This window comes from Mesoplodon bidens, assembly GCF_964165515.1.
Source record: "Mesoplodon bidens genome assembly, chromosome: 3".
Taxonomy (NCBI): domain Eukaryota; kingdom Metazoa; phylum Chordata; class Mammalia; order Artiodactyla; family Ziphiidae; genus Mesoplodon; species Mesoplodon bidens.
Window position 1 is genome coordinate 54,509,914 of NC_138178.1, and position 22,512 is coordinate 54,532,425.

The 22,512-nt window shown below is 53.6% G+C and overlaps 1 protein-coding gene and 3 long non-coding RNA genes across 12 annotated transcripts in view; 3 read left to right on the forward strand and 1 right to left on the reverse strand.

Moving 5' to 3' along the window:
• The window catches only part of LOC308615004, a 38,715-nt gene extending 31,410 nt beyond the window's left edge, over positions 1-7,305 (forward strand). Inside the window, exons 2-3 of the long non-coding RNA XR_014015468.1 lie at positions 4,138-4,235; positions 7,234-7,305. This is a non-coding gene — a long non-coding RNA (uncharacterized lncRNA). The remainder of the gene's footprint in view (positions 1-4,137; positions 4,236-7,233) is intronic.
• On the reverse strand, positions 6,898-14,488 carry PIF1 (PIF1 5'-to-3' DNA helicase). 9 transcript variants are annotated; one of them, XM_081229892.1, is made up of 13 exons: positions 14,416-14,470; positions 13,121-13,791; positions 12,126-12,258; positions 11,916-12,041; positions 11,644-11,797; positions 11,438-11,552; positions 11,256-11,362; positions 9,899-10,038; positions 9,426-9,532; positions 8,616-8,703; positions 8,314-8,459; positions 7,505-7,696; positions 6,898-7,294 (listed from the first exon to the last, which is right to left on the reverse strand). In XM_081229892.1, coding segments are annotated over exons 1-13 (2,040 nt in total). In that variant the 5' UTR covers positions 14,417-14,470; the 3' UTR covers positions 6,898-7,234. The 9 variants fall into 9 exon arrangements, with proteins under 9 accessions (XP_081086018.1, XP_081086016.1, XP_081086019.1 ...); XM_081229890.1 differs by having other exon boundaries at positions 13,103-13,791; XM_081229893.1 differs by having other exon boundaries at positions 11,916-12,258; positions 13,103-13,697; positions 14,416-14,488.
• Positions 8,430-11,429, forward strand: LOC308615003. Its single transcript, XR_014015467.1, has 3 exons — positions 8,430-8,512; positions 9,040-9,139; positions 11,249-11,429. It is a non-coding gene; the product is annotated as an uncharacterized lncRNA (long non-coding RNA).
• LOC308615002 lies at positions 13,618-20,255 on the forward strand. The gene is made up of 3 exons (XR_014015466.1): positions 13,618-13,742; positions 13,886-14,061; positions 18,802-20,255. It is a non-coding gene; the product is annotated as an uncharacterized lncRNA (long non-coding RNA).
• The last annotated feature ends 2,257 nt before the right edge of the window (positions 20,256-22,512 follow it).

Here is a 22,512-nt window from a genome sequence, read left to right on the forward strand (position 1 = left end):
GAGGCAGAAGCGAAGGAGCCAGGGTCCCTGCCTGGGAGCTACTCAGGCAGGAAGAGTGTGGGGGGGCGCTTGGTTTTTGTTTTCGTTTTTTAAAATTTATTATTTGTTTATTTATTTTTGGCTGCGCGCGGGCTTTCTCTAGTTGCAGAGAGTGGGGGCTACTCTTCGTTGCTGTGCGCGGGCTTCTCATTGCAGTGGCTTCTCTTGTTGTGGAGCACGGGCTTCAGTAGTTGTGGCACACGGGCTCAGTAGTTGTGGCTCGCAGGCTCTACAGCGCAGGCTCAGTAGTTGTGGCGCACGGGCTTAGTTGCTCCATGGCATGTGGGATCTTCCTGGACCAGGGCTCGAACCCATGTTCCCTGCATTGGTAGGTGGATTCCCAACCATTGTGCCACCAGGGAAGTCCCGTGTGGGGGACTTTGAATGATGCCTTGTCCCTGATGAGTCACTGTCTGGTGTTACATACAGCCCCAGACACAAGGAGACCTGGCATGGAGGGGCAGAAAGCATAAATTTGGAGCAGGGCCAGGCCTAGATTTCAGACCTCTCCACTCACTAGTTGTGTGGCCCTGGACTGGTCTCTTGGCCTCTCTGAGCCTCTGATTCTAGAAGGGAATAGCAGTTGTTTCATCCTTACTGGGCAGGCTGTGAGATCAGATGTCAGTCTTACCCCAGACCCTCCCACTCCCCTTGCTGGTCAAATGCCACTTCTTCACCCAAGCACACCACCCCCCAGGCCTTGGGAGCGGCATTATTCCTCAGTCTCCCACACCACCACAGTCCCTGGGGCTACAGGAAGCCTTCTGGGAGTGCCCCAGTCCCTCTAAAGGGGTTGGAGCCAATCCAGGGCCTGTGCAGTGAGGGAATCAAATGGGAGGCTGGGGTAGGGAGTGCAAGGACCCTCCCATGCCTGCTTCGCCTCTGTGTCCCCTGTTCCCCCGACTCTCTGATGGGATATTTGCAACTACCTCCCTCCCCCCCGTTTTCTAAGCTCAGGCCCTGCTTGTCTGTTCCACAACAAGGAGTGAATGTTATTTAAAAGGAGATCAGGAGATTTGCCTTAAATAGGCATGGAGTCCGTGCCGGGGCCCAGGGTGCAGGGCGGGGGAGGAGGCCACCCTGGGTGTTGGAGGGAGAGGACTGGAGTTGAACAGAGAGGAGAACACCCTCCCTAAGGGTGTGCACAGCCCTTCACAGTTTACCCAGATTAGTCCTGGGCTGTGACGGATCAGTTACACAGGGCTTATTCCCACCCTACCCCCATTCTGAGGATGGGGAAACTGAGGCCTAGCTTAGGGAACTGACAGGTGTGCTAGTTGCCAGGTGGCATCTGAGGAGGATGCCATGGTCTTTCTGCTTCAGCCCCCAGGAGCTGGGGCCTCCTGCAGCAGGGAGGAAGCCCCTGCAGGGTTGGGGGGTAGGTCTTGAGGCCTCCCCCTGACACCTACCCCCACCACCAGGTCCCAGGCCTTTGGCTCCTGCCCCTGGGTTGCCCCCGCTTGCCCTCCCAGCCCCAGCTTGTAACTGGACGCCCTCCTCACTCGACACCTTCCCAGGTGAGCTGGGGCTCTGCTTACTGAACCCAACACCAGCTGGGGGAGGGGAGTGAGGGGGCACCCCTGGGGCAGGCATCTGCCGGGAGGCTGCGAGGCTGCAGGAGGGAGCTGGAGGTGGTGGGAGTCCAAGGAGTGGAAGGTGGGCTGACTGTCAGCCTCCCCCACCCCCCGCAGGGCTAGTCTGGCACCTGGGTTCACTGCCCCATTCAGCGTCTCCTACCAAGCCCCTCCCCTTCCGTCTCATCCCCTCCCAGCCATTTATGTCTCAGCAGGTGATGCTCTTGGAATCCTAAAGAAATGGAGTCTTGAGTGTGGGGTTTCAGGGACAAAGCTAGGGGAAAGGAAGCAGCGCCTGCTTCCTCCTTTTTGCAAAGGTCCTGAACACCAAGGTGAGACTTCAGACACCTGGGTGCCATCCTGGCTCTGCCATTTACAGCCCTGTGACCTTGAGCTGCCCACCTTCTGTGAGCCTCCTCTGTAAACTAGGTCTAAAGATCCCCCTCGTAGAGTCATCAGAGACGCTTAGATAAGAAGGTGGACAGAGGCAAGAAGAGGGGCAGTTATGATACACACAGTCACCGACCAGGGCTGGGACTCAAGTTTGTTTTGGGAAGGAGAGGGGACAAGACCTCATTCTCCCCTTCCCCTTAGAGGCTGGGCACAGCCTGGGTCCTCCAGGAGGGAAGACTGAAAGAGAATCTTTACTCTGGTCTCCTGCTAATTCTCTTTGTTATTCTCTGGCCACCCTAGAGGCTGGGGAACAGGGGGAGGGAGAGATGAGGAGGGTTGCAGGGTGGCCTCTTCAGGTAAGTGCAATAAAGGCCTATAGGAGCTAACTATGAGGGTTTACCACATGCCTGTCCCCACCCCAGCTCTTTACCTGTCCTAACTCCATGGCTAATGATGAAATTTGGGCTGAGGTTTTAGGCAGCATGTCCAAGGTTACACAGCAAGTGGTGGAGCCAGTATCTGGCTTCAGTGTCCTCTGCTGACCTTGCAAAAATCCCAGGACCCTGGGACTTGGGTTCCAGACCCAGCTTGCAGTGTGACCTTGGCCAAGTCGCCTAACCTTACAAGGGATTAGTTTCCTTTCCCCATAAGGTGGGGATAATGTCCCACTCTCCTCTTGGGGTTATTGTGGAAAAACAAGGGGGCTAATGAACTCAAACCATGAGGCACTCAACAGATACCTACTACTAGCTTCTCAACAAAGAAGCTTCCCTATGCCTACTGGCCGGCCCAGCTCCTGAGGTGGCCCACCCAGGCACAGAGACTGGAAGACAAAAGACCCGACAGGTCTCTGGGCAGAGACCGACTGACCACTTGGCGCCACCTAGTGGTGCCTGGCGTGTGGTGCTTGGGGAGCAGGAGGCCCACTACTCTGGGATGCAGGGGTCTGAGCACCACCATTGGCCCTGTAGGGGTGAGCAAAGTGTGCCAGGATCTCAGAAAGGAGCAGGTCATGCCTCGCTAAACCCTCCCCTGGCCTCCGACTGAGGGTAGGGTGAAGGTGGGCCCTCCACCGGTCCCTCTGTTTCAGCCCCACCTCTTACTCCCTTTGGACAGCTCCGTGAACACCAAGTGGAGTGCACAGGGTTCCAGTTCCAGCTCTGCCACTGCCTAGCTCCCCAGGCCTCAGCTACCTCCTCTGCAAAATGGGAGTAAAAATCCCCACCTCTCAGGGGATGGCACTGGCCCTGAATTCTTTAAATATCAAACATTTTATGAAGTGTCTCCTTTCTAAAGTAATTGTGCTCAGTGCTTTGGTGCACGAAGACATCTAAGCCAGGTCTCTTGCTACTGTGGGGTCTCCAATGTCTAGCCAGCACCTGGATAAATATTTGTGAAATGAATGAATGAATACATGAACACACAAGACGGGCAGGAGGTCTCCTCTATCCCAGTGTGACAGGATGTTACTGAGGATGTTTTCTTGGTTCTGTCTGTCCTTATCCCTCCACCCCTGCCCCCAAATTCTAAGTGGGGTCACCAGGCTTCTTTGTCTCAAATCTGGAAGCTATCTGAGGACACAGTGTTTCCTGGCTTTTGCATCTTAGGTCCACTTCCATGAGGGGATTATGTTGGGGGTAAGGAGAATCAGAGAGGAAGGTCTCCAAGACAGGGGAGGGGCCAGCGATCAGAGGGTCCCCTGGGAGTACCACAGGGAGATGCAGGGTTCCAGAGGGCATGGTGTGAGGCCCCCAGAGAGGTTATGGCTCTGGGAAAGCCCTCCCCCACCCTGCCCCTGGGCCTGGGCAGAGTTATGGCCTGTGGATGCTGGTCACTGTGGGTGTCAGCAGCTACCATGAGGCCCTGGAGCTGAGAGGCCTGCTCCTATGAGGCCTACTCCTGCCTGTATGACCCTGAGGGTGGGGAGCCCCCAATCCTGACTGAGATAGGGGTTTCCCTACACCCCCAGGGATGCAGGGTTAAAGTTAGATTAAATGAGATGCCAAGAAAATAAAGAACGGGGAGGTTCCTTGCACACCTCCCTCATGAGGCAGTCTACTCTCATGATCTGGCCTGAGGGGCAAGGATGTCTGGAGCTCCCCCTCCTATGAACATGTTTGCCCTCCTCCAGGGGCCTTCTGGAGAGCATCTTCACCTTGAGAGAGGATTGCTCAGGACAGGACTTTCTGGTGCCCAGACGGTCTCATGAGGAAGACATCTTTAAGCAGGGTGAGTTCATCTGAGAGCAGGGAACGCTGAAATCAGTCCCTGGGGAAGGGAAAGGGGCTGGAGGTGGTGGGGATGCCTCAGCAGTGTAAGTTGAGGGGTGGGGTCAGAGAGGAGAGTCCCAGGAGAGTGTACAGAAGAAATAACTGCATCTCCAAGACATCTTCAAGAGCCTGGCTCTGGAGGATGATGGGGGATTCATCTCTGGGCAGAAGCCCTGGTCCTTCTTGCATCCTGAGAGCATATTCAGCCTCTTGTCAGTGGCTGCAGGCTCTGCGCAGGAGACCAAGCTCAACCAGAGACACGCCCACCTGTGTAGTTCAAGACTCCTTCCCTGGTGGCTGTGCTCATTGTCCAGGGGTGGCCGCAGAGGTCCTCCAGGCCAGCTGCTCCCAGCTCCACCTTCAGTGACTAGCCTCCCTGGTTCCCACTGGTTCCCAAGCCTGGGTTTCTGGGCTTCATATCAGTTCTTTGAGCTAGGCTTCTGTTCTGCCACCTTCCTTTCCCACTCAAGTTATCTTGACTTGGGAACACCCTGATCCTTGAATGGCACCACATTTAAAAGCCCCCATGGTTGCCCACTTGTGCGTGTGGGGTCACCCTGATGGGCTTGGCTTCTCCTAAGACTGTCTTGTATTTGGGGCAGAGGAAAGGGTTCATGCCACAGAAAAACAGCTGACTCCTCAGGGTCAGGAAGGGTGGTGGCAAGTGCAAGACAGGCAGGGGTCATCCGGGGGGCCCGGGTGGCACCCCTCTAAGCCCCCACATCTTGTTTGCCAAAGGAGCCAGTGTAGGAACAGGCAGGACTATGCTCTACGGACACTACGGTGATGATAACCATTAGTCATCATAAATTTTATTTATTTATTTTGGCTGCATTGGGTCTTTGTTGTTGCGTGCAGGCTTTCTCTAGTTGAGGCGAGCGGGGGCTACTCTTCGTTGTGGTGCACGGGCTTCTCATTGCGGTGGCTTCTCTTGTGGAGCACGGGCTCTAGGCGCGCAGGCTTCAGTAGTTGCGGCATGCGGGCTCAGTAGTTGTGGCTCACGGGCTTAGTTGCTCCGCGGCATGTGGGATCTTCCTGGACCAGGGCTCGAACCCATGTCCCCTGCATTGCCAGGCAGATTCTAAACCACTGCACCACCAGGGAAGTCCCATAAATGTTAATAACAGCTACTGATTGACCTCCTGCCATGTGGCTGGCCTTTCTCCCAACAAACCTATGTGGATGTCAGTTACCACCTGCACTTTATAGGTAAGGAAACCCTCTCTGAGAGGTTGTGTAACATGCCTAAAGTTGCACAGCTGGTGAGTGGTAAAACCAGGATGGAAAGCCAGGTCTCTCCCCATCAGTCAAATTCTCCACAGGCTGTGCCTCCTCCACGAAGCCCACCGAGAATGTCTGAGGCCCTGTAGCCCCTCTGAAACACCGTGGCACTGAGCCCCCATTTAAGCAGACACTCCCTGAGCACCCAATCTTTGTGTGCTGGAGCCTGTGCTGGCTTTTGGGAGACAAGGACAAACACCTTCAAGCACCCGAGATTTCACGTCCCCTAGCAACCAGCATGGTTTCCGCCTTCTTGAGGTCTCCCACCATTGGCAATTTTACATTTAACTAACCATTGCTCTCTAGAGCTGCCACTGCACGCTTCCACTATAACCTGTATTTATCAGTCAGAACTGATAACCTTTTCACTCATAAGCAGTGAACCTTAGTCTTTGCCAGCCTATGAGGGCCCCTGAGCAAATTCCATCAGGCTTTTTGATCAGCTGAAGCTACCATGATCAGAACATCCAAGCTGGTGCCCCAGCAAGGCACAAAGTGAGAAAGTTTCAACCGAGGTCCCCAGCATTTGGACATTGTGACAGGCCCATTTCCCATCGTGTGAATTCTCTAGTGTGTCCTTGTCAGACTGTTGGGTAATGGCAATTCGCTATGAGTCACCAACCTCAGGTAACTCAGCTTTGCCAAATAACCAGTGATACTAACGAAACCTCATATAAGGGTGCTCTGAGCTCAGCCATCAAGGCGTTAACAGACACCTCTGTGTGACCGGGTATGCGGGGTGGGGTAGGGGTAGCACCCCGGAAAGGGTCAGCCAGTGCCCCAGGTAGGGGTTCTTAAAGGGAGCATAAGACTCAACTCACAGTCCTCACACAGTTCACAGGTTTATTTGTCCAAAATAAATACAGTCTGAGAACAACCGTTTCAATACTTCTACACACGATTTCTTCACCGAAAGAGCAGCGTAAGATATAGACACACAGTTTGCAGTGCATGTTCTCAGGTTAGGCTCAGGAGGGTGTTTGTCCTGGCTTGTGCTGGGCTAGGTCTAGCTGTGAAGATCCCCCCGCCTCAGGTTCCCTTCTCTGCTTGGGACCTGAGTCCCCTGCCAGGACCCCTACAGCCTGTTCCTGCTCCTGGAGGACCTGCCACCTCTCCTCTCTGCAGCCTAAAGAGAACGGCATTCATGGGCTTCCCTGGTGGCGCAGTGGTTGAGAGTCCGCCTGCCAAGGCAGGGGACACGGGTTCATGCCCCAGTCTGGGATGACCCCACATGCCGCAGAGTGGCTGGGCCTGTGAGCCTTGGCCACTGAGCCTGAGCGTCCAGAGCCTGTACTCTGCAACGGGAGAGGCCACAACAGTGAGAGGCCCGCGTACCGCAAAACAAAACAAAACAAAACAAAAAAACAGAGCGGCATTCACAACCGTGTGGCCCTGTGGCCAGCCCCTCGCAGAGAGCTGTGTCCTATAACACCAGCTACCACTGCAGGCCCATTGCCAACTCCTGACCCTGGAAGCAGCTCACCCAGGGCAAGGGGAAAAACTGAGGCACAGCTGGCAAATGGATGGGAAGCACTCTCCTGAGCCCTGCCAGGAGGCTGAGAGCCCCTGATGAAGGGAGAAAGGGACATTCACTACCCTCCCCCAGGTATCCCCTGGGGCCTGGCCCACCAGGGAGCAGGAAGAGGGGGAGACCACACTTTGTCTTCTCTTTGCAGATCAAAGGTTCGGGTCCACGTTCTCCTGGTCTGAGGCTGCCTCATCGTCATCTGGGGACTCCTATATCAGAGCCAGAGAAACCCAGTCATGGGCTTGTGCCACCCCCGAGTCGTAGCCTGGGGGCCAGCATCTCCTTCCTCTTGCCCCTGCTGCCAACGGAGCCGAGGAGGCTCTGCCACCCCCTCCCCATGGTCCTTTGGCCTTCCCTCTGTCCTAGCTCCCAGGCTGCCCAACGGCCCCATGGCCCACCATTGGGTGACTCCCTCTTACCAGGCTGAGGCCCCTGTCCTGCCGCAGGGTAGCATAGAAGCTCAGCACACGGGGGTCACAGCGAACCACCATGGGGTCAAAGTCCAACACACATAGGCCCTGCAGGCTGCGGGCCCGGGAAAGGGCCACATAGGCCTGACCGCTGGCAAACACACGGCCCAGAGAGATCTCCACGCAATCCAGGGACATGCCCTGGGGGATGGAGGGACAGGGCTGGAGCCAGCTCAGCCTGAATTCACTTGTGCCCAAGAACCTGACCCCACCTCCACCAGCCCAGCTATTGCCCCTGATCTCCTTGCCCAGTCCAGAGATTCTGAGTCAGAGAGACAGGATGATGGATGTCTGAGTAGGGGGGTGTCCAGGAAATACAGATCCAAGATAAGAGTAGAGGGATAAGGGTGAAAGGAAAGAGCTCAGGTCTGGGTCAGACAGACATGGAAATGAATCTTGGCTCTACAGGGCACTAGCTGTGTGACCTTGGACAAGTTACTTAACCTCTCTGAGCCTTGGTTTCCTCTTCTGTAAAACAAGAATGATTATTACAACTATAACTCCTACAGTTGTCATAATATGTTAAAATTAACATATCTAATAGTGGCTCAGAAAATGGCAGGGCCCGAGATGACAGAGGGGAAGTGTACGTGTCCAGGAAAGAGAGGAAGTGGGATGGGAAATGCACTAAAGAAAGGTTTATTCTACAGCTGGTCTGGAACTTTCCATCCAGGGCAAGTTCAACCCTCACAAAGCCTCTAAGACCCCGCACCCTTCAACATGCCCCAGGCCTATCCTGCCCCCATCCCCACACTCACCTGGCTCTTGTGGATGGATATGGCCCAGGCCAGCTGGAGGGGCAGCTGCTGCCGGCTGAGAAGCCGGCCCCCAGTGGCCTGCACCATCCAGCGGTCAGCACGGATGACCTCGGTGACTCCACACAGGAACCGCACCTGGGGCAGCCCTGAGGGAGGCGTGGAGAAGTCCCACCTTTCAGTCCCGCTTCAGGGCTCCAAGGTGAGGATAGGCCTCACCTTTCCATGCTAGCCTTTTCCTCTGCACATTAACCCCAGGGCCCTGCTGCAAACCTGAGCAGTAGGACTGCTCCCCTATCACTTACCTCTCCCCTCGGCTTCGAACCCAACTACCACCCCTCGGGCACCATTTACCAGGCCCCGAGACACTGCCAAGTTCTTCACCAGCATCACCTGCGAGAGAAGGAAAACTGGAGGCATGGACTGCAGGGCATCCCCACACCTGGCCTCAGCTCCAGGGGTCACTTTGGCGGATCTCTGAGGCTGGGGTCTGTCATGGAGGGGCACTGAGTCTGCTGAGGCCCCTGCGACAAACTGCTTTATTTCCTTAGGTCTCAGTTTCCCCTTGTGTCAAAGGGGAATGACATTTGCTCAGTTTGCCTCAGAAGGAGGGGGTAAAAACAATAAGGTGACAGGGCACAATGACCAAGTCTATTACAGGGAATGTGTATGGACCTCAATCTTGAGGGATAGCCCTCTTCCAACCGCTGTGCCTGCATTTCCCCCTAGGTGCCCTTTGGAACCTGAGAAAAGGATCCCACCCTCACCATTGTGGAAGGAAGGAGGATGCTCACAGTAGAGGCTACACTGCAGAAGACAACTGAGTGCGGTAGGTATTTTACTCTGAATTTAGAGATGGGGAAACCCAGCTTCAGCAAAGGAAAGGCATTTGTCTAAAGCAACACTGCTTGGAGCTTCAGGTGGAGGAAGAAAATGGAAGACAGGAAAATGGCTGGGAGCTTCAGGTAATGGAAGACAGGAAAGTGGCTGGGAACAGGAGGGAAGAAGTTTGCTATGGTCACAGCTGGGCCCTCTGGCTGTGGAGCAGCCTGTGCAGAGGGGCAAGGATCAGGGAGGCCGATGCTCCCAGGGTCTAGGCCCTGCTTCCCACTCACCTGAGCCCCCAGCTTTAGCTGAAGGAGCTGGCTAACGGGACACTGGGCATCTAGGGTCCGGGCTTGCTCAGGGTCACTGTCCATGGCCTCAAAGCTGTGTACCTCACCTGGGAAAAGAGAGTTGGGCAAACAGATTACAAGTCACTGACTTGTGGCTCAATTTCCAAAAAAACACCTATTAGACCAGGGCATGGAGGGAGGTAGTGAGCACAGCTCAAACCTAGCTGGGGCTTTGGAATCAGAGGCCTGGGTTCAAGTCTCATTTGTAGTGTTTACTGGCTAAATGACTTTGACCCAGGAAAGGTTACCTCTCTCAAAGACACAATTACATCTGCAAATGTAAGGGACTTTATGGTCACAGGGGCTGGGACCGAGATATCTAAATGACACCAAGGGCCCAGGCTGCCTGGGGGGCCATGCCTGCCTGATGGCCTCTCCCAGCTGGTCTGGCCCAGCCCCAGCTCCCTGCTCACCTGGTAGTTCCTGCAGCTGCCTCTCATTGGTAAGGGCCACATCATCCTGGTGGGTGCAGAGCCTCGTGGCCACAATCCCATCTCGCCCCACCCTGTGGGCAGCAGTGGCCCGGAGCTGGCGGGTGACCTCATCTGAGCACCTGTGGAGGCCAGGCTATCAGGGCAGAGCCTACCTGAATACCAGGGAAGGTGGGGCAATGTGGGTGATACGGCACATGCAGCAGGCCGTGGACCAGGCTTGGGGACTGGATGTAGCACCAGGGCAAGATCTGCTGGTTCCCCAAGCTGGCCAACTTGTTCCTTCCTCACTTGGACCCCAGGCATGGAGAATGAGCACGGGGGTGGTGCTTGGCTGTGAGCGTGGGCAGGCACCCTTCCCTGTGTCTGCCCCCAGGTTGGAGCTAGCCGCTCTCCTGAGGAAGTTAGATATGATGAGTGAGCATAGGCCAGAGATTTAGAGACCGAGGTGAGGCTCTGATGTTGATACCCTGTAATACTGGTACCCTATAATCAGATTGGCCTCCAAGCTACAATTTTCTAGCCCCTTGCCTGCTGCCTTAAGGGAAAAAAAAAATCTAGCCTGTGTTTCTATTTTCCCCACTTCAAGCCTTCCTCCAGGGAAGCCTGGGTGCTGCAGCAACTCAAGTGAGAGGAGGGGGAAGAACTTGGGAACACCTCTCACTGCTCCCACACTCAGCCTTTCTCTTGTCCCCCACACTTGCTGGTGTATGCTGTGCACCTTCCTGCCTGCCCCCTGTCCCCAGGCATAGAAAGCCCCTCACCACCACCACCTGCTTCCTTCATCCCATCCCAATCTGACCTGGGTCCCAAGACCCAGCTGCGGTCCATATCTTCTGCCCTCCTGGCCTCCTTTCCACTCCCAAGTTAGAGTACCTGTAGCATTTCAACCTTTTGTCCTAGCTGGGGTGGGATCATGTCTGCAACCTCCTCTCCCCCGCAAGTGGCCACACAGGGTCAAAGAGTAGAAGGAACTTGGGTTTTAGAGTCAGACCTGAGTTCAAATCCTAGCTCAGCCACTTACTAGCCATGACTTTGGGCAAGTCACTTCACCTCTTTGAACCCCAGTTTCTGCATCTGTAAAATGGGAGTGTTAACATCTCTGAATAACTCCTGTGTCTCCATCTGCCCATAATTCCCTGACATGTACTCTGTGCCAGGCCCTGTGCTGGATGATAGGGCCCCAACCCTGGGGGAGGCTGGGCCCCAGTGCTCACAGAGTGACCATCCCCAATGGGGCCAGGAAGCATTTCTCTCCCTTCTCTGGGTTCCTGTGCTCCTCCCTGACCCACGCTTGCATCCGCATCCCATGGCCCCTTTTCTATTCACCAGGGCCCACCTGCCCAGCCGCACAGCTTGCAGCAGAGAGATGAAGGTCTGGTCCGTCTGCCTCCACACCTCAGTCAGCTCCAGGGTCACTGGGACGCATCTCCTCCAGCTCTTGGCCTGGTAGGGGCAAGGTGGGGTGTCAGCGAGCAGAGCAGACCCCTATGGGGGTTAGGGCCAGAGGGTGAGTGCTACCTGGAAGCAGAACTGCGGCGGCTGGGATCCCTTGGTTACAGGCGGCAGCTGCAGGAAGTCCCCACAGATGATGAGCTGGATCCCTCCAAATGGCTTGCTCTGCTGCCTCACAGCTCTGGAGAGGAGCACGTGGTGCTTTAGGTGCTGGAATGAGCGAGTTCCACGGGGAAGACCACCAGAACCCAGTCCTCACTGCCCATACTGACCTGGCCACGGCCTCCAGCTTGTCAAATAGGTCCGCTTCCACCATGGAGATCTCATCGATGACTAGCCGCTGGCAGTTCAGCCAGCCCTGCCGCACACCTGGCCGCTGGGCCAGGGCCACACACTGGGCCAGGGGAGCCTGGCCCGAGCCAATGCCTGTGAGTGACACTATTCAGCCTGGGCTGAGATCCCAGCCCTGTCTCAACCCTGACCTCCCCTCTCTTCCTACCTGCCTGGCTTGCTCCCAGCTTAAGCCCCAGAGGCTCTCACTTACCTGCAAAGGCATGGAGGGTAGTACCCCCGATGTGGCAGGCTGCCACCCCAGTGCTGGCAGTGGCCACAGTGCCTGTGGGAGGCAGTGAGCCCAGGATACGCTTCAGCAGATAAGACTTCCCCGTCCCTGGGCAGAAGGCAAAGTCAGGGCCACTTCTCCTCCATCCTAGCACACCACTGTTCTCCCCACACCCACTCTGCCCCCCACTACCTGCACTCCCAGTGAAGAAAATGCTCCGGCCTTTCAGGACAACCCTCAGCACAGCAGCCTGTTCCCTGGAAAGCTCTGGTTTGGTGGGGGGCAAGCTCAGCTTCTTCACAGGCAGGGGCCACCTTGGGACTTCCTGGGGGGATAGGGCTGTCTCAGGGCCTCCCCACATTCCCTAGGCATTGCCCCCTCCCTTCTTGGCCTGGTAGCCCTTTGTGTCTCTGCTGGCTTCTCTCCTTGGAGCCCTTGGGCAGCCTCGGTTCACCTGGAGATCTTGCCAGTAACCACAGGGGTCCAGGTCTCTCCTTGAGGAAGGGACCGAGGCTGGATCTCCACTGACTCCTGGTGCCCTGAAGACCCCAGTGTGCAGGTCCAGATTCTCCTTCAGCTTTCTCCCCTGGGTTCCCTAACTCTCCTGGTTCTCTTACCCATCCTTCCTTCTCACTACCCTTCCTGTCACAGATGTGTCTCTCTTGACTCAAAAAACACCCAAGCAAAACCCTGCCTAGCCAGGGCCCCTTCTGGCCGCATCTCCTTCTTCTTACCAGCTTGTCTCAAATCTCTGTGGTCTGTGATCCATCTGTTCCAGTTCCCGAACACTGTCAGACCCACCAGACTTTGTCCCCCTATCTGATTGGACCTGTTGGCTGCCCCTACACAGCTGACCGCTTCGTTCTCTCCAAAACCTCCTCTCCTGCTCCAGGGCGACCAAGTTCCCACTTTTCTTCTGAAGCACCTTCTCTGCTTTCTCTTTTAATGTGACCTTGGCCCCCTTTTCCTAGTCTCGTTACTCAATCTCAGGGATTGCACCATGAGAAACACATGCACAATTCCCATATTCCTGTCATTCTCAGAAGTCTGATGAGCATCTCGTCTGAGATAACCAGTAGCCATCTCGAACACCGCCACCATCTTCCCCCCACACTTGGGCTTTCTCGGTCTCTTCCGTCTCAGTGGCACACCCACTCCCCAAGGCGTACCCCCCTTCCTGTCCTCACGGTGCTGGGCTTGGCCCCCGACCGGGGCTCCGTGGGCTGCTTCACCGGCGTGGAGTCCGTGACGCAGGTGGCCGCGGCGCGCTGCAGCTCCTCGGGCTGCACCGGGCTGATGGTGACGAAGTCGCGGGGCCGCGGGCCAAGCAGCTGCGTGCGGGCGGAGGCCGGCCCGGGACCCGGGGCCGCGGCCAGCTTGAGGCGCAGAGTGCGCAGGAAGCGGCGCAGGCGGTCAGGGGGGCAGTCGGAGAGCAGCAGCTGAACAGCGCCGGTCCGGGGAGCGCCGTCGGCGGGAAGCCGCAGAGTGCTGCGCCCGGACGAGGCGAAGCGCGTGAAGAGGCGCACGGCGCGCAGTGGAAAGCACCGCGGCCGCTCCACGGGCCCGGGCGCCTGCAGCCTCAGCATCAACTCGCGGCGCTCGTTACGACCCAGTCTCAGCTCCGCGGTGCGTAGGGCCTGGCGCCTTCGCGGCTGCCCGCCCGGGCTCAGCTCCTCCACAGCAACACGGCACCGCAGCTCCGCGTCCGCGCATTCCGCTGCCACTGCCTGGGTGCCCGACAGCATCGCCACCAACTCTGCAGGCCTGCAAAAAGACCGGAGCGCAGGGGTCATCACAGGTGGTGTAGAGGTCAGGACGGGGAGCCGGGTCATAGCCACAGAGGGTCCCGGGGCTGTCACTGGTAACACAGAGAGTTCACGGAGAAGGTAAAAGGGTCCTGGGGCGGACCGGAAATTCTCTTAGAAATTACTCTCCTACACAATAATTTCCAGAGCGGCGGATGGGCAGCATCAAGTACACCCAGGGTTGGGGAACCTCGGCTGTGCGACAAGGGCCACAGAAGAAGGGATCCCCTGAGCAGAAAAGAAGCCTGCTTCCAAGAGACCCAGGGCGAGCACGAGAATCCTGAGTCTTCTCGCCAGGAAGCAGGGTACTCTCACGTGTGGAGGTAAGCAGGGGACTGACATGTAATCAGCGCCTTCTGTCTTCCAGGTACGTTCACTGGTTTATATGCAGCCAAGCAGGTCTCACTATCCCCTGTGTACAGAAGTGGAAAACAGGCTGAGAGAGGCCACAACGGCTGGTGGGAGTCAGGGCTTGTGTGATTCTGAAGCCCCGGCGCTTCCCATCTCCAAGGTGGGATGGGGTAGAAAATATTTGGCTAGGGAAATCGCGGAGGGAACCTGGCGTCCGGGTTTCCGTTCACCCTCCGTCTGACCCACTAGTACGCACCCTCCCGGCAGGGACCCCTTGAAGAAGCAGGCGCTCTGCCTCCCACCTCTAGGATCGGGTGAACACTCACTTGCGCCAGCACTCGGGCGAACAAGCTAAACAAGGTCCACATGCAGTCAAAAGTAGGACACTAGAAACTTTCAAATACTGGGTGTAGAAAATCACCCTATCACCGGCCGGATCTTTAAATTTTCCGGCCAATCAGAGACAGCGGGCGTGACAACGGGAGCGTCTTTCTTTGGGTTTCAACTCGCGGGGCTTGGGCTGTACCAATAGCACGCCGGAGGAAGGAGGCTTATTGTGGTGGCGGAGCATACCAAGTCGCGCGGACTAGTGGGTGTGGTGGGAGGGGGCGGGGACTGCAGCGGGGCCGCGCGTGGTGTTGTGTCACCAATCGCGTCTCTGAAGGTTTATTTTCAGAACCATACCTCCAACGCACACTCCCTCCTCTCTAGCCCTCGCACTAAGGCTGAACTTGGCCTTGCGGAAGAGCTGCCTCTGATCCCTCTCATCTCTGTTTACACATCACAGGACCTCTGCCCATTTCTGGGCAGACCCCCCCCAACCCTCGCGCTCGCGCGCGCGCACACACACACACACACACACACACACACACACACCCATGGCCTACTGCTCTCGCTGCCCACCCCGCCCCCAACAGCTCTTTCCACACTTATCTGTCTCTGTAACCATCATTTTACGCATTTGTCTTTCCCACGTGTCTGAGACCCATCAGTGAGGAACTCTTGAGACCTGTGGCCAGGTGCTCAGGGAGTACAAGGGAAGTGTGTGGGCCTCTGTCTTCAGGGAATTCGCATCCCTCTCATTGAACTGAATGCTTAGGGAATTCATTTTTAATTATCTTTTTCCTCCCTCATTAAATCTTGGAATGACATAGCTAGAAGGCATCTTACAGGTGAGTCAGCCTGCTCATTTATTGAATTGCCCCCATTTTTCAAATGAGGAAACCAAGGCTCCAAGAAGTTTTACCAGATGTCACGTAGCTTGTAGATAGCAAAACAAAGCCTTAAACCCAAGTCTAAGCCTGCTAGTTTAACTGCTACACCACACTGCTCCCAGGTGACTGGTCTAACTTGGTGAAGGGAGTCCAGCCCTGGACTGGAATCTCAGCTCCTGAGAGCCAGTGCATTGCCCCAGGCCTGCCAGTCAGATGTTACTCTAAGCAAGTTTCCTTAATGTCTCAAGCCTTTGTTTCCTCATATTTAAAAATGGAGAAAGATGAAGATGTGATGATTACACAACTCTGTGACTATACTAAAAAGCATTAAATTATTTGCTTTAAATTGTACGGTATGTGAATTATATCTCAATAAAACTGTTAGGAAAAAATCATGAGAAATATTTTTCCTCTTAAGTGTTGTCTTGACATGTGAGTACTAGTAGCATAGGAAAATTTTTAAAGTCACTGTGGTAGGCAGAATAATGACCCCCTGCCCCCACCCCACCCCACAAACCACAAAGATGTCTGCATCCTAATCCCCAGATTCCTTTTGTGAATATGTTACCTTACATGGCAAAAGGGACTTTGCAGATGTGATAAATTAAGGATCTTGAGATGGGGAGATTACCCTGGGTTGTCTGGGTAGGCCCAACTAGGATTCTTATAACGGAGGCTAGAGAGTCAGAGAAGGAGATGTGATGAGGAGGAAGCAGAAGTGTGTGTGTGTGTGTGTGTGTGTGTGTGTGTGTGTGTGTATGTATATGTAAGAGGGAGAGACAGACAGAGAGAGAAAGATTGATTTGAAGATGTTACTGCTGGCCTAGAAAATGGAAGAAAGGGCCATGAGACAAGCCATAGAATACAGGAGGTTTCTAGAAGCTGGAAAAGGTGAGGAAGTGGGTATCCCCCTCTAGATTCTCCAGAAGGAACACAGCTCTTGATTTTAGTCTAGTGAGACACATTTTAGGCCTCCAGAACTGTAAGATAATAAATTTGTGTTGTTTTAAGCCAGTAAATATGTGATAATTTGTTACAGCAGCTATAGCAATAAGAAACAAATACAATCATAAGCTAGAAAGCGAAAGCTGGGATTATGAACCCATGTCTGTCTATTTCCAAAGCCTGTGTTCTCTCTTCCCACTACCCTCTGCTCAAAGTGGGCCTAGCACACTCACACTGTCGGCTACCTTCTCCCTTCTCTCTGTGTAGTACCCCAGACCAGTTCTAGAGAAAGCATGGAGGCTTCCACATGAATTTTCCCCCAACATTTTCTTTCTTTTGGCTTTCAATTTTTTTTTTTTTTTTTTTTTTTTTGGCCTTGCCACTAGGCTTGCAGGATGTTAGCTCCCGACCAGGGATAGAAACCCGCCCCCCGCAGTGAAAACCCCGAGTCCTAACCCCTGGACCGCCAGGGAATTCCCTCAAGTTTTTTTTTTTTTTTCTCGGTACGCGGGCCTCTCACTGTTGTGGCCTCTCCCGTTGCGGAGCACAGGCTCCGGACGCGCAGGCTCAGCGGCCATGGCTCACGGGCCCAGCCGCTCTGCGGCATGTGGGATCCTCCCGGACCAGGGCGCGGACCCTCAACCACTGCGCCACCAGGGAAGCCCCCAAGTTTTTTTTTATTGTAAAATATACATAACGTAAAATTTACCATGTTGACTATTTTTACGTGTACAATTCATTGCCATTAAGTACATTCAAATGCTGTATAACCATCACCTCTATTTCTATAAAAGTTTCATTATTCCGAAACAGAAACTTTGTATCCATTAGACAGTGGTTAGAAAACCATTAGACAACTCCCCATTCCTCTCTCCTCTCAGCTCCTGGTACCCCAAACATTTTATTCTGAAAATATTCCAACATATACAGAAAAATAGAAAGACTTTCACAGTGAACACCATATACCTACCACCAAGATTCTACAATTAATATTTTGCTGTATTTGTTTTAACACATCTAACCATCTATCCATCTCCCCATTCATCAATCTATTTTTTTAAACATCTTTATTGGAGTATAATTGCTTTACAATGTATGTTAAATCTGCTTTATAACAAAGTGGATCAGCTATACATATACATATATCCCCATATCTCCTCCCTCTTGCGTCTCCCTCCCACCCTCCCTATCCCACCCCTCTAGGTGGTCACAAAGCACCTAGCGTCAATCCATTTTTTGTTATTCATTTCAAAGTTGCAGACAACAGTTCATTTCACATCTAAACACTTCAACATGCATAGAATTAACTAGAGTTTATGCTTACCTTTTTAAAAAAAGAATTTATTTATTTATTTGGCTGCACCGGGTCTTAGTTGCAGCAGGCGGGTTGTAGTTCCCTGACCAGGGGTCCAACCCTGGCCCCCTGCATTGGGAGTGCAGTCTTAACCACTGGACCACTAGGGAAGTCCCTATACTTATCTTTTTTTTTTTTTCCCTTAAATTTATTTATTTATTTATTTATTTATTTTTGGCTGCATTGGGTCTTCGTTGTTGGGTCTTCGTTGCTGCCCGTGGGCTTTCTCTAGTTGCAGCGAGCGGGGGCTACTCTTCATTGCGGTGCTCGGGCTTCTCATTGCGGTGGCTTCTCTTGTTGCAGAGCTCGGGCTCTAGGCATGTGGGCTTCAGTAGTTGTGACACGTGGGCTCAGTAGTTGTGGCACGCGGGCTCTAGAGCGCAGGCTCAGTAGTTGTGGTGCATGGGCTCAGTTGCTCCGTGGCATATGGGATCTTCCCGGACCAGAGCTCAAACCTGTGTCCCCTGAATTGGCAGGCGGATTCTTAACCACTGAGCCACGAGGGAAGTCCCAGTTGGTTCCTTTTTTTTTTTTTTTTTTTGCGGTATGCGGGCCTCTCACTGTTGTGGCCTCTCCCGTTGCGGAGCACAGGCTCCGGATGCGCAGGCTCAGCGGCCACGGCTCAGGGGACATGGCTCAGGGGACATGGCTCAGGGGCCCAGCTGCTCCGCGGCATGTGGGATCCTCCCGGACCGGGGCACGAACCCGTATCCCCTGCATCGGCAGGCGGACTCTCAACCACTGCGCCACCAGGGAGGCCCCCAGTTGGTTCCTTTTTAATGCTGAGTAATATTGCATTGTATGGATATACTACAGTTTACCCATTTTCCTATTGATGGAAATCTGGGCTTTCTGGGATTTATGCTTTAATTTCTCTTGAAAGAATTCCTAGGTGAGAAATTGCTGGTCATGGAGTGTTTTTTTGTGTTTTTTTTGCGGTACGCGGGCCTCTCACTGTTGTGGCCTCTCCCGCTGCGGAACACAGGCTCCGGACGCACAGCTCAGCGGCCATGGCTCATGGGCCTAGCCACTCCGCGGCATGTGGGATCTTCCCGGACCGGGGCACGAACCCGTGTCCCCTGCATCGGCAGGCGGACTGTCAACCACTGCGCCACCAGGGAAGCCCAGGTCATGGGGTTTATATTCAGTTTTATATGAAGCTGCAAGAGCTTTTTCCAAAGTGGTTTTCTGTCCACCAGGTTAACAGTGAGTCTTTGGAGCGAAAGGAGTCGGAGGAAAGCTAGATACCGCCTGGCGATGGATTAACGGTCCTCAGACTCCGCCCTCCTCCCCGCCCCAGCGCCACCAGCCGTCAGCTGGATCCTGATTGGCCGATGGAGGAAGGAGGCGGAGGCAGAGGGACTCCTCAAATCTGGGGCCGGACTTCCTCACATCTGGGGCTGGACTTCCTCACATCTGGGGCCGGACTTCCTCCCTCTGGGCTTTGGGCCCTCTTCGCATCCGCGGGTCTTCTGCTCGCTGCTGCCGCCGAGAGGTCAATTCCGAGTGAAGCGCAGCACTGCTCCCCGATCTCCTCGCCTAATCCAAAGCCTGGTTTTAACGCAAGCTGTCAGGAGGAACGGGTTTTCTTCACTATGAAATTTCCTCCTCCAGAACTCTTTCTATACGTCTTATCTGCTTTCTCCCACTGGCGGTCTCAGTCCAATCCCCGGCTCACTAATAATAACGACGACATCAGCACATGACTAGGTGGTTTACTAATTGCACTTTCGGCGTTTTCTCATTTGATACTTGAAACAGCCAGCCCCTTCCTTCCTCTCTCCCTGCGGCCCTTTCTCGCTGTGCTTTTGCCCTCCCCGCCTTTACAGCCCTAAACTTACAACAGTCTGGCAAAGGAGCTGAAAGGGTGTTTCGCGGTCTTCCAGCTTCCAGAGCACACCTCGTGTTGCTTCTTCTTTGGGCAGCTGACACTCATTTTATTGAACCTCTGGTACAGCTGATTATACCTCGTTGAAATACTCTCTTAACTTCCACAACATACTCCCCTCGATTTGCCTACATATTGGCTGCTTCATGTCTGTCTCCTTTGCTAATCCCTTTCCCTCAACCAGACCTCTCAATGTGGGAGGACTTTCTTTTTTTCCTATCTTTTCCAATCTCATGACTTAATTATCAGCTACATGCTGATTCTCAATATTATAACCCCAGCCTGCCCTTCTCCCCTGAACTCCAGACTGTATTGCCATTTGTCCTCCCGATATCTCCATACAGATGCCTAAATGGCATTTTTTTAAATTAATTAATTAATTTACTTATTTTTGGCTGCGTTGGGTCTTCGTTGCTGCGCGTGGTCTTTCTTTGTAGTTGCGGTGAACGGGGGCTAATCTTCATTGCAGTGCGTGGGCTTCTCATTGCGGTGGCTTCTCTTGTCGCAGAGCACCGGCTCTAGGTGTGCGGGCTCTAGAGCACAGGCTCAGTAGTTGTGGCGCACGGGCCTAGCTGCTCTGCAGCATGTGGGATCTTCCTGAACCAGGGCTCAAACCCGTGTCCCCTGCATTGACAGGCGGATTCTTAACCACTATGCCACCAGGGAAGCCCCTAAATGGCATGTTAAACTCACGCTCTCCAAAACAGAGCTTTTAATCTCCTTCTCCAATACCACATAGACCTGTTTTTCTCCTGTCTTCATCATCTCTGTAAATGGCACCTCCATTTTTTTTTTTTTTTTTTTGCAGTACGCGGGCCTCTCACTGTTATGGCCTCTCCCGTTGCGGAGCACAGGCTCTGGATGCGCAGGCTCAGTGGCCATGGCTCACGGGCCCAGCCGCTCCGCAGCATGTGGGATCTTCCCGGACCGGGGCATGAACCTGTGTCCCCTGCATCGGCAGGCGGACTCTCAACCACTGCGCCACCAGGGAAGCCCACCTCCATTTTTGGCTCAAGTTAAAAACCCACACCATATCCTTGATTCCTTCTTCACCTACCACATCCAATCCACCATCGAAACCTGTTGTTTCTGCCTCCAAAATGTTTTGTTTTGTTTTTTAGAATTGTAGTATAGTTGACATGAAAAGACAACCTATGGACTGGGAGAAAATATTTGCAAAGAATGCGACTGACAAGGGCTTAATTTCCAAAATATACAAACAGCTCATACAACTCAGTAATAACAACAACAAAAAAACCAAACAACCCAATCAAAAAATTGGCAGAAGACCTAAATAGACATTTCTCCAAAGAAGACATATACAAATGGCCAATAGGCACATGAAAAGATGCTCAACGTCTCTAATTATCAGAGAAATGCAAATCAAAACTGCAATGAGTTATCACCTGACACCGGTCAGAAAGGCCATCATTAAAAAGTCCACAAACAACAAATGCTGGAGCGGGTGTGGAGAATGCACACTGTTGGTGGGAATGTAAATTTGGTGCAGCCACTGTGGAAAACAGTATGGAGGTTCTCTACAAAACTAAAAATAGGGCTTCCCTGGTGGCGCAGTGATTGAGAGTCCGCCTGCCGATGCAGGGGACATGGGTTCGTGCCCCGGTCCGGGAGGATCCCACATGCCGCGGAGCAGCTGGGCCCCTGAGCCATGTCCCCTGAGCCATGTCCCCTGAGCCATGGCCGCTGAGCCATGGCCGCTGAGCCATGGTCGCTGAGCCTGCGCGTCCCGAGCCTTGCTCCGCAGCGGGAGAGGCCACAGCGGTGGGAGGCCCGCGTACCGCAAAAAACAAACAAACAAACAAAAAAAACAGGTCCAAGCCTTGGATTCTTGATCTGTAAAATGAGGATAAAAATTCTATTTATTTCATGGATGGGTACCTACTTTTGTGAGGAGTTTAGTACAGTGAGCGGATAACAGAGGTGCCCCAAATTCTTTTGAGTGAACAGATAAATGCCAGGGTGAAGTACTGGAAAACACCCCACTTCAGAGGCACTCAATAAACTTTGTTGATTAAATGGCACATACATATGCAAAATAGACTCCATCCCTTCCACAGCCCCAGACTTTCAGTGACTTCCCATTGGCCTGAGGTTGAAATGTAGTCTCCTCAACACAGCTTCAAGGTCCTCTCTACACTGAGCTCTGTCTGCTTCTCCAGCCTGGCCTCCCTATACACACACACACACACACGCGCACACACACACACAAATACTCTTTCATGCCTCCATGCCTCCATGTTGTTCACACTGTCTCCTCTGCCTGGAATGCCTGTTCCTTCTGTCCTGGTTTTAGTGCCCTTCCTTCCTCTATGCCTTTATCCTCACATTTAACACATAGTTTTCTCTGTTTACATGCCTTTCTCTCCTGAAAAAGGACAGGGACCCTGGGTCCTGCCATTATCTTCCAGCCATTAGTGTAGGGTCTGACGAATAATCAAGGCAAATGAAATATTTGTGATGAAAAAAATGCGTGTGGTGTGGTGGCAACAACCAGAGGGCCAGTATGGGCTGAGTGGGGAAACTGAGACCAAAGTGGTTATCAGTGGCTCACTCTCAAGGGACAGAGCTGCCTGGATATCAAAACTGACCTCACCCCCAAACCAACATGAGTTGCTTCTGTGCAACAACATGAATTCCCCAGGGGCTCTGGTCTCCAGCAGGCGGAACATGAGTTTCCAGATACAGGATCTTCTGAGTCCTCAGGCACAGGGAACAACGGCTGCACAGCTCTGCAAGTTGAGGGAATAAAACCGTGTGGTGGCCACAAGAGGTTGTTGTCATGTATACTGATTTTCTCAGTTTCCCAGGCTGGGTTTTCTTCATCCTTTTAGATAAAGGAACCCAGGCCCAGGTATGAAGAAAAAGTCTGACTCCATCTTCTTTCCCCTTGGCCCTGGAGCTCCAGGCTGCCCTTTTCCATGCTGACTGGAAGTGACTTGGAAGCCTGAGGGCCAGCAGAAGGCAGTGAAAGGGGAGCTGGGTCAACTGGTACAGCTGCTGC

Coding starts and splice junctions, on each gene's coding strand:
- PIF1 (XM_081229888.1), bottom strand. Junction 11,553..11,643: donor AAGCTGGAGGCCGTGGCCAG/GTCAGTATGGGC, acceptor GCTCCTCTCCAG/AGCTGTGAGGCAGCAGAGCA. Junction 10,039..11,255: donor CAAGCTGTGCGGCTGGGCAG/GTGGGCCCTGGT, acceptor TGGCCTCCACAG/GTGCTCAGATGAGGTCACCC.